This window comes from Hyalella azteca, unplaced genomic scaffold (genome assembly GCF_000764305.2).
Source record: "Hyalella azteca isolate HAZT.00-mixed unplaced genomic scaffold, Hazt_2.0.2 contig17671, whole genome shotgun sequence".
Lineage (NCBI taxonomy): Eukaryota > Metazoa > Arthropoda > Malacostraca > Amphipoda > Hyalellidae > Hyalella > Hyalella azteca.
The window spans coordinates 98,560-110,217 of NW_025947446.1; the positions used below are offsets into that span (position 1 = coordinate 98,560).

General features: G+C 39.4%; 1 protein-coding gene across 1 annotated transcript; it reads right to left on the reverse strand.

Annotated features, from left to right (window-relative positions):
* Positions 1–627: 627 nt before the first annotated feature.
* On the reverse strand, positions 628–9,153 carry LOC108679650. The gene is made up of 8 exons (XM_047885347.1): positions 8,729–9,153; positions 7,591–7,998; positions 6,335–6,487; positions 5,538–5,685; positions 5,093–5,238; positions 3,117–3,200; positions 2,329–2,442; positions 628–846 (listed from the first exon to the last, which is right to left on the reverse strand). Exons 1-8 carry the CDS (start codon positions 9,104–9,106, stop codon positions 628–630), a joined length of 1,650 nt encoding a protein of 549 aa, XP_047741303.1. The 5' UTR covers positions 9,107–9,153.
* Between the last annotated feature and the right edge of the window lie 2,505 nt (positions 9,154–11,658).

The window sequence follows — 11,658 nt, forward strand, 5'->3', positions numbered from 1 at the left end:
CAAAGCCTGGAGCTTTACTATTAAATTTCGCCGTAATAATCGTATTCGCTGATTTACCGCATGCGAATGGTGTATTTAGCTTGAAAATCTGCCAGCCATTGGATGATGGAGTTCCGAGCTTGTGACTATCTTTGATAATATGGCCCTAGGTCAGATATCTGTTATGTTCCGGTGCGTTACAGCTCTAGAATCACACTTCATTCTTATGTTAACCCAAAATATTACGGGTGTACGGGACTCTTAGTATGAAATACGAATTTCAGTAATATTATTGGAAAGGTTACGGATAATTGGGGACCAGCGAGTGTCGTATTGCTCCTTTTTTTACTCTCGACGGTGAGTGCCTCTGTTGGCTCATCCTTTGCCCACTGCCTAAGCGAAGGACAAGCAGTATAATATACAATTGAACGCTGCAATAAAATATTTGTTCCCATTGCCGTATTCCTAACTAAAACATCAATAAAATTTATCATAAACACTGCCAGGTTCCTACAATCTCCCTGGTTCTCCGATGTGTGCAATTGTACGTATCAATACGCCTTGAGATCTATTGAGTCACGTCGTTCACTATGGCTCATAATAAAAAATGTGCATATAGCTTTGATGAAACTACTTCCACATGACTAGTTATTGACGATACGAGCGGCCTCGCTGCGCTGCTCGGCATCCTCTCCGGCAGGCGACCTGACACTTCAATTCTTCCTTGCGTGAGGCGGGACCATTCGTTCCCCTGATGTCGTCCACAAGGTCGACGGGACTGGCAAAGATACTGCAGAAGCGCTGCAGAGGCGCTGCAGAGGCGCTGCAGAGGCACTGCAGAGGCGCTGCAGAGGCGCTGCAGAGGCGCTGCAGAGGCGNTTCGATAAATTCTCAGCTTTTCTCATGATCAAATTTCTTCTTAAAATTTTTTTAACAGCTTTTCAGCGGTTCAGAGAGTTTGACGGGTTATATGATGAATTTATCATGCGATTTATTCATTTATAATGAGTTTTGACTGTATGATTCGTATTATTGAGAGATTTTATCAATCGTTATAGGGAATGCACATGCATGTTTCCTGCTTCCTCTGTGAACAACCTCTCGCGCTTGTTTCAGGCGCCAGCCTCAGCAGGTAACCAGCACGCTGGCAACCTGCTTTCACTGTGTACGTACCCAAAGGCAGGGGAATCAGCAGCTGCAACGCGACGTAAGATCGTTCTCCTAACGAGCGGTTTTAGAAAAAATGTTGTAGAGAAAAATTTAAATTAGGAAGATAGCATAGAATCCTACATGGTCGAATAAATATTGAGCTGGGTGCATTTGGTGGCCGGGTTGCGGCGGTAGTAGACAAAAGAATTTATTGATCTCTCATCTCTGCAGGTAAGATCCGTCAAGTTTAATGAACATCTCTAAATGATGACTGTTAATCTGAATAAACGTCAATAAACGTGGAAAACTGTCAATAAATGTACATAACCTCAATAATCGTGATAAAAACGTTAACAACGTTGATTAAAAAAAAGTTAATACCATCACAAAATGTCGATAAACGTTAAAACATAACAAAACGTCGCTAAACGTCTATAGAAGTAATTAGTGATAAAAATATCAGTAAAATTGTCTCGTAGGTGACACAAAACGTCGCTGAACGTCTAAAAACGTTAACAGTAATAAAAATATGAATAAAAGTGTCTCGTAGGTGACACAAAACGTCGCTGAACGTCTATAAACGTTAACAATAATAAAAATATGAATAAAAGTGTCTCGTAGGTGACACAAAACGTCGCTGAACGTCTAAAAACGTTAACAATACTAATAATATACATTTAAAAATTACTTTTTAAAGACAACACTTCTAACGAATCCAGTGTCTTCAATGTTACAGATGTACAATGAATTTATCATTTAGTTTTCGAATATTAACCAAATTTATTTTTCAATTTATTTTAATATTTAAAATTTTGTTTCAAAATTGTTTATTCTGTCAATTGATTCATGCATTGCCTCCAACTTCAAAAAGTGTGCTAAATTTCAGATCAATTAGACAGGTAAAAGTGTGTCAAATATCAGTTATAAGATTTGTAGCTGACAAAATTATTTTTTCAATTTTTTTAATATTGAAAAAAAAGTTTAAATTTTAAAAATCATTTATTTTGACATTTGATACATGCATTGTCTCCAACTTTACACAAGTGTGCAAAATTTCAGATCGATAGGATAAGTAGAAGTGTATTAAACTTTGATTACAAGATTTGTAGCAGACAGACAGACAGACAGACAGACAGACAGACAGACAAACAAGAAGTGAAGTTAAAGAGAAGTGTTGTAAAAATATGAATAAAAGTGTCTCGTATGTGAGCAATAAAGAGACGGCAGCAAAGGATACATCTGAGCGTGCAGGGCGTAGACCGGCTGCATGGCCTTGCTTAGCTCCTCTCCCTTGGCCATCAGCTGATACATGCTCTGCAACATGTCAGGGTCATGTTCATGTATCATGTCAAGCATCGTATTTATATGTCAGTAAACATGTGTGAGACACGTCAGTTGAGACATGTATGACATAAGTAAACATGTATGCTATACGTAAACATGCATGATATATGTAAACATGTATGATATAAGTAAACGTGTATGATATAAGGAAACATGTATGATATAAGTAAACATGTATGATATAAGTAAACATGTATGATATAAGTAAACATGTATGATATAAGTAAACATGTATGATATAAGTAAACATGTATGATATACATAATGTATGATATACGTAAATATGCATGATATTCTTAAAAGGTATTTCAGTGGTGAACCTCAGACAAACAACGTGTCAAACTTAGACGATACGAACTTCGATACTCGCGCGTATCATGAGAATGATGTTGACGTCCACGCCTCACCTTGATGTTGACGTCCGCGCCTCACCTTGATGTTGGCGTCCGCGCCTCACCTTGATGTTGACGTCCACGCCTCACCTTGATGTTGGCGTCCACGCCTCACCTTGATGTTGACCTTGATGTTGGCGTCCACGCCTCCCCTTGATGTTGGCGTCCACGCCTCACCTTGATGTTGGCGTCCACACCTCACCTTGATGTTGGCGTCCACGCCTCACCTTGATGTTGGCGTCCATGCCTCACCTTGATGTTGGCGTCCACGGCGTCGCAGGTCTTGCAGACAGTGTCTCTGTAGGTCTCCACGCAGTCAACCGTCAGCGCCGATTTCTGTACCAGAAAACAATTTGGTTTTGAATGAATTGAGAAACAATTGCCTTAGCACTTCATGGTAATTTATCACGGATTTGCAAAACTTGCTCTGGCGTTTTAACAAGTCCACACAAACTTTAAAGTACGTGTCTTTCTTTAAAACATTAAACAAATACAGAAACTGTGAGATTTAATTTCTTTGTAATTTTGGAGTTTATAAATTCTACTTCATGTAAGATGCTTTGGTAGTTCATGAATTTATTTGTGAGCTCTAAATTTTCGAGTATAACGAGTTTTCATAGCTAGTTTACCGTCAGCAGCTCTTCTCTCGCTACAAAATAAAATTTCCGATGGCGAAAATTAAACATTGAGAGCGACGATAATAATTTGATGGTTAACTTTTGAGGTGCTTGAAGATTCGAGCAAAATAAAGAAAGTAATTAGTGTAAATCAGTCTTGTATCCTTGCCGACTGAACAGTAATTATATTGAGATCTTTTGGAGTCAGATCAAGCAGAAGAGTTTAACTTGTTCCGAACACCGGAATTGCGAACTGAGGTCGGGTAGACCTTGCATAGCAATTTGAGATTTAACAGTAACGTAATCTAAGGTATTGAATTATTTCAGAGATGAGAAGATCGCCCGCTACGACGCCTCTTCTTAAAAAAATGAAGGGATTAACTTGCGGCGCACTTGTTTATCAACGCGATACACGTCCACTAGCCGCGCACGGTCTTTGTGGCCCACTGCTATGCTATGGCCGTGAGACACGAACGCCCTCAAGCCCACACGAACGCCCTCAAGCCCACATGAACGCCTCAAGCCCACACGAACGCCCCAAGCCACCACGAACGCCCCAGGCCCCAGCTAACGTCTCACGCCCTACAAACGCTCCTAGCACCCACGAACGTATGACACCTCCAACGACCAGCCCAGGAACCTTCGCACCATAGTTGTCTCAGGCCTGGTCACGAGCGCTCTTGGTCCCTTATCAAGGACTGTACAGACCCAAGGCTTTCCCAGGCTCCTTCTCCGGTCATCTTAAACCTCCCTAAAGGTGCTTGTACATGGGGACAGCACTGGCCGCCAGTTCATCCGCCGCTTGAACTGTCCACGCTACTGTCCTCGTGTATAGGTGTTCAGCCACTTCAGTAGCAAGTGCCCGAGACGCGGCCTAGATTGACAACGATGTGTTGTTTTCTTCGCTGGAGAAGCGGACAGTAGCGCTGATTCAGCTATAATGAGAGCTTTTGCGCCGCTCTTGTGAAGCATCTTGGGTCAAGTGAATCATGGCATGTTTGAACGATAATGGTTCTAAGAAGAACCCAACAAAGTGGAGTCCAGACGATCTACAATTGTTCTTTGAGATATTCCAAAAATATGAACTAATGTGGAATGTTTGCCATACTGGTTACCCCAACAAAATGAAGAGATAAACGAGTATTTTGAAACTGAGAGAAGACCTTATTAATCAGTGTTTAATAGTTCCCAACGTCGCATTTTTAAGAGCTAGAATATAGAGTATAAAAACAACGTGCAGACTAGAGTTGTTGAAGGTGATCCCACTATTTATTTTCACAGACCTCACTAAGCGGCTTCTAACGACGCACTGGCGGGCGCGAACGAGAAGATAGCGGCACCTTGTACTGTCCTCGTGTCTAAGCTTACTTGCCGGATAGTGACAAAGCGGCCGACATTTGCCAGATATACTTAACGCCCGCACTGTGCCTGTGCAAAAGCACCTTTACGGCCGTGCCTTCCCCCTTATGACCGTCCTAAGCCGTCAACCTCCCTCACGGCCGTTACAGCCCTTTCCCTGTTCACGGCCGTCACAGCCCTTTCCCTGTTCACGGCCGTCACAGGCCTATCCCTCTTCACGGCCGGCCTCGGCCGTTCAAAGTAGCAGCTCACGCCATGCAGGGCGTCCGTGAGGCTGTTCACGAGGCCGTCCACGTGGGATGCGAGGCGCCGTGCGTGGAGCTCCAGTTCGTCCAGCAGCGCAGGGTTCAGGGGACGGTGGGGCGACCCTACCGCCAGGGGCGTGGAAGCACCTGAGCCTGGAGGGAGAGATAGGAACTATTAGGGTTGTGCATAACGATAGGTTCGAGGTGCTAGTAATACCAAGCAGGTAAAACTGCTACTGCTACCTGTCACATCACATTGCAACTCTTACCTCTACATATTCAAATGACCAGCACTTGTCAATACCAAAATAATTATTCTAATTGTTTGACCGCAGTTAACTTCAATTCCAATGCATTTATTTTCAAATGAAAAACTATCGCATATACATTCACGTATGACTTAAAGTACACATAAATTTAGTGAGAATCCATCATGTTTCAGTGCTACAGACATATTGAGGCGGGGCTGGCTAGTCTGATCTTCTCGTGGAGGTCGTCGGCGACGAAGGCCAGGGCGTTGTTGGGCAGCCGCGTGACGGTGCCACTCGACTGCAGGGCTGCCTCCGCCAGGTCCTGGCCACACTGACCCACCACGAGAGCCTGTGCCATCACAACTGTTACTTGAGCTCGGCTTGGGGTATGTTATTGCTAGGAACCAGTATACCTGTTAATTAAGCTCTGCTTGGGGTATGTTATTTCTAGGGACCAGTATACCTGTTAATTGAGCTCGGCTTGGGGTATGTTATTGCTAGGGGCATTTTATCCTACACACCACTGCACCTGCTAATTTATTTTCTACTCAGAACTTTACTTCCACACAACAATTGAGGTGTCCGAGTGGCACCTTGCTTAGTGAGTGGTAAAATTTCAGAGTTGTATGTATGTGTTAGTGATCACATTTGTGTATTGTGCAGGTCTTGTTACAATTAAATAGAAAAGGATAAAAAGAGCATGAACTATTTGAATATGACGTTAACCTTTTATTATTATTTGCACTCACAACTACAATACAAATAACAATATTAATTAGATGAGCTTGATCAAACTAGTAGTGTAAAACAATTATTCTGAACTAAAAGCAATCAAAATTATCATGGATGTACATACCTATTGTACGATTGAACTCCAACAACTTATTCTGTGCTTATATTGGCTAGTTATGACTCATTTAACGTGAAAATAGTCCAGGTTTGATGAATTTATGTCACTTTCAAGATCAAGAGAGATTTATTATTGGTAATGAGCTTGCCTGCACAGGAGCTTCTGGGACAGGTGGCAGTGAAGCAGGAGCAGAAGGTGAGGCAGGAGGGTCTGGAGAGGCAAGGTACGCAGCAAGTCTGTGGTGACTGAGGAGCGCCTGAACTGCATCGTCCCCTTCATTGACGGGTGTCAGCAACTCAGACTGCCACACATGGACCAATCATAACATTGATGAAGCAACGGCATCATAGTAGACAACTATATGTTAAAGAAAAAAATCTCTCATATTATGAGTGTATAGTTGTCATGCTACATGCTATATTGATTAATTAAATTAAATAGATATACCGTATTACAGTATCTACAATCCTGAAGAAGAAAACATCAAAAAAGAAATGAGGTTTTAAAATTCAGCAAAATAGGTTTTAAAAGGAACAAGTTCTAGCCTCCAAGAAATCTCATTGATCCTGATGAAAAATATTGCATTAGAAATAAAATGAAAATATATTTACACTGTTTAGTGGGAATAAAGGTTAATTATTGCTTCAGTTCAGTTAAATTTAAATTCTGAACGGACTCCACTGACTCAGAGGATAGAAACCACAATGTACAAAATGTCAATATTACTAATAAAAAGCTGCACTGCCATCACCAGCAACCATTTTAAAACAAAATAAGCAGCAAACATATAAAAATAGCACAGGCTTGAACTCAAGTGATAGAGAGCACATAATTTTTGCTTCTGTTATGACCTACAAAACTACAATTCACAAGAAAATAACTCAAAATGACCAAAAGTGCACCAAACAGCTCATTAATCAGGCATAAGATACAGATATAATTTCTTGGTGCAAAAAGCTTGTATGTGAAGCAAATTATTTGTTGGACCTAAGATAAAGAAACACTCCAAACAACTAAGCAATATAAAAAACAAGATGATGGCTTACTTGCTGAAGAGTTTACTACAGTTTATTTGTGTTGAGTTACAGTATTCAATATTACATGCACTTCTAATCAGCTTCAATGTTAAAATTTTATTGCAAAAATTTATTCATTTGTTCAAAACTGTGCACAACAATATTTAAAAAGTTTGAAATTAATTTATTATGTGAAGATCTAATAAGAGGGTGCAATGAAAAAATAAGGTTGCATCGTTTTTCACACAAGATATCAAATTTTAAAATATAGGTTTCTACCAAATTGATTCAATTTTACAGGGTATAATATTGATATGCAGAGAGTGATTCACAATTATTCTATGAACATACATTAAAAACAGCATCAACTACATTGCAACAAACTCACCTCATTGCAAGATATTTCAGTGTTAGTGGAAGTGTAATACTGATAATAGGTACCAGAAATATCAAATGCAAGAGCATCGGGGTGACTACCAAGAGATTGAGGGAGGCTACAAGGTTTGTTTCCTTTGCTCTGCCGCAACAAAGTCTCCCTGGCAGATGAGCATGAGTTACATGGACTCAGTTTTGGTGGCTTGTAAATGAAGCCAGAATTAATTTCACGTTTGGTGGATGGGCTGGAAGCTACACTTAGGTCTGATTGTGAGACAGGTGGGATTGGGCAAGTAGAACACGGCATTGAACTGAACTGTGCATGACTTGTGGAATCATTATGGTGCATGTTGTCTTCCACTATGTTCATTACAAGAGGCTTCCCTAAAATCTCAGAATATGATCCACTCATCTCCAGGAGCTTAGCAGCATGAAAAACATTATTTATTGTAGAAATATTACTTATCTGAGTGAATATGAAATTGACCTATCCATATATACATATATATGAGATAGGTGTAAATAGTCAAGAGTGCAAATTGTCACTATTCAATGGAAAGGCACATTTTAAATTCAACAGTATAAACATGATGTAGCCATAATACCGGAAAAAGTTAAAATATGGTCACACAGAAACTTTGAATTCAAGACATCACTCTGGCAAACATTGAAACTTATTTTTTAGTAAATAAATAAACCATGTATTAAGTTTTCTGACATTTTATTTAAAACTTTGGTGATAACTTTTATTGAGGGTGCAAAACACCACATTACATCCATACCACATTGCTGAAATTTATTAATTGTAAAATATTTGAAAGGAAATACATATATTTCCACCTGGTCATATCCCAATCTGAAAATAAATGTAATTTATTTTTCCATTTGGACAAAAGAGCTTAATACACGAACAAAAAATGCCATTTGAAAGGCATATACAGCTAGGTGTTAAAGAGTTGAATAAGCAAAAATTAGACTTTCTTGATTAAAAACTATACATTATAGCATAGTTCAAGGCCAAAATTTAAAAACACACAGCACAATGTAAAAAATCAACACAAACGTGAGAGTATTGGTGCTTTGAATTCACTGCAATGGATATCATGTACTCTGATTTTCATTCTAACTTGTAGGATGGAATTTACACTAACCTTTTCCTCCGCCTGCTCCATAGCAAATGAGGCAGAACATGCGACTCCATCTCTGCCAATAAGATTTCTTCTACTTGAATTGATACCTGCTGCTTTCTTGTCTGATGTTGTGTTGGTGTTTAGGCTTGGCACCATGAAACTGTCTACATCATCAGGATAAAGAGGTTGAATATCTTTAGGCAAATCAAAGTTCTCTAAAACATTCAAAGAACTATTTTCAGAATCTTCTTTGCAACATGGCAAAACATTGCTAGTAAGTATTTTGGTATTTGTTATGTCTTTCATTTCTTTGGTAGTAGCAGGAGTAATCCTATGGTCTGTTTCCTGGGATTCAATCATCATGTCAGTGATAATCCCACTGATATCATCTGCTGACATTGTCAAGCTCTATTGACTTGTAGCTTAATAAACTGAGAAATATTCTGTAAGACAAGAAGTTAGTAAAGTAAGGTTGTCACTTCTACAAATGTAATGCAAAGAAAATGAAACAACATTCCAACTTTAAAACACAAGTCCATTCACCCTTCTATGAGTCAATCATCAACCAATAAACTATTCCTCACAGTCACACAGTATCAAGCCTACATTTAACAAAAGTAACTTAATCAATGAAAATAAAATGACAGGCCTATCACTCTTTTGTTAAGGTATATATGTATAAATGCATATCATACCTACTTTTCCTACTGCAGACCATGCCTCAACGTGTTTAATTGTCAACACTGAACTTTTTATGGTTCATCACATTAATCTACCTGTTTCTCAATGTAACTTAGTCACTGACCTCTATGCAGAGTTTGGTCATTGCATTCTAAAGTTCAGGTTTCCAGATCCAAAATATTGCTATCATTTTTGAAAATTTTCACATATAATGAGGTTATTACAAGATTAAAAAGACATACAAAAGACATTTAGCTGCAGCTCGCAGCTGTATGATGCAGCAGCTGTAGCCATAACATGATGCAATTGTCTTGTGCCTTACATATACACATTAGTGAGTGACTGTTGCTACATAATAATAAACCTACATTCAATCCTGGCTGTCAGAATGCTGCTAATGCTACCAATGCATGCTGCCACAATGCTGCCAATGCAGGCTGCCACAATGCTGCCAATGCAGGCTGCAACAATGCTGCCAATGCAGGCTGCCACAATGCTAGGTACCAATGCAGGCTGCCACAATGCTAGCTGCCAATGCAGGCTGCCACAATGCTGCCAATGCAGGCTGCCACAATGCTGCCAATGCTGCCCAATGCAGGCTGCCACAATGCTGCCAATGCAGTGATGCTGGCTCTACATTCTATAATGCAGGCTGCCACAAGCCCACAACACCACCACCTGCACTGTGTAACCATTTGCACAAATTCATCAGATTGGAATTGTCCTGCCCAAACTGTATGTCTGCATTGACCATTGCTTTTAGAAAGCTCACTTTTTGCGAAAAAATTCATCAAAAAATTATGGCTTCCTAAGACAGACCTACCACAAGATTGGAAATTGCCTAATAGCACAGCTCCAAAATAATATTTATGCTAACAAAGTAATCTTGCAGCTTGATTGTGCCCTTTTGTTGTCAATTAGATAAGAAATAATTCATATAGGCTAACAGAAGTTTTATGGTACCAAAAATGGCAGGAAAAGCTTTAGTTCTGCTGTTCTGGCTTGATTACTGATGAGTGGATATATTCCTTGCCTCTCAGGCCACACTCAGGAAGATGTATATAAACGGGGAAATTTCCCGTGCATTTTTAGTTTTTTATATTTTCTTCACGCACACGTTCGCGCAAATCACGGTCATTGATTCCACGGCGCGCAGCACTCGGCGCGGGCCGCGGAGCCGTCCGACACAGTTCTGATTTAGACACAGTTTTCATCTGAATGGAATGGCAACATCGTCTGTAGATTTCAAGTAACGCTAAACGATCTTCAACTTCGAGTGTGATGTGTCCCTCTGAAGCTATTCTCATTTTTATTAATGTTGGTTGTTCGCCTCTATAATTAACCTTCATCGTTGCAATAAAAATGAAAATTTATAATTAAGATAGATTTCTTCAGGTGCCTGTGTTTTTTTATGCAATTAGCACTTATTAGTGAATGAATGATTTGCGGTGTGGTTCTTTAATCTTGACTTCTGCAGTTCGCGCAATCCCGGCCATCAATTCTACGCCGCACAAGAGCAGTTTGTGGAGGAACAGACGCAATACTCAGTACAGTATGCCTTTAATTATCCTTCAATAATATATGATTTTTGTTAAAACGGAAATTTGGTGAATGAGAAATCTAGAACTTTATTTTGGAAGAAATTATCTCCAAAGTCATATGGCAACAATGAACACCGTATTTTTACATTTCGTATGTTTAATAGCCGCAGTTTATGATTACTGTATGTTCCGTATCCGACAAGCGGAAGCGTCAGAAATAACCCGGAGTCCCGGACATTTCCTACATTTTATTATTGTTAGTTCGACTCGCGTAGTTGATATAAACTTTGATGACCAACGAAATATAACTTTTTAATAGGGAAACTTTATGTTTATTATACTACAAGTAATGATCTTTATTTAATTATAGCCATGTTGAAATGTTGCAATTTAATTATAGCCATTTTGTTGAAATGTTTTTTTTTGTGAAGCCCGCTCCTAGATCATTAATGTTTTTATATACATCCTCATATTGTTAGGGACGCTCGCTGCTTCCATCAGATCTTAAAATGTAAAAGTTTAATAGATACAGATTTGTATGAATAATGCCATTCAATATTGTTAGCTACATTAAATTGAGGGTGGAACATGGGAATGGCAATGATTAATTTATCTGAAGCAACCTTTACAAAATTAGTGTCGAACAAGCAAACGGATGTCATGTTAACCAGAACTCAAACACCACAGCAGAGAGTATTTTATGCAGCTAATGAATTTCGCAAACTTTGC

Excerpts from the sequence above, each read along its gene's own strand:
- LOC108679650 (XM_047885347.1), bottom strand. The coding sequence starts at position 9,106 with ATGTCAGCAGATGATATCAGTGGGATTATCACTGACATGATGATTGAA. Across the intron at positions 6,488-7,590 it reads CTGAAATATCTTGCAATGAG|TCTGAGTTGCTGACACCCGT; the intron begins GTGAGTTTGTTG and ends CATGTGTGGCAG. Across the intron at positions 2,443-3,116 it reads CCGTGGACGCCAACATCAAG|AGCATGTATCAGCTGATGGC; the intron begins GTGAGGCATGGA and ends GACATGTTGCAG.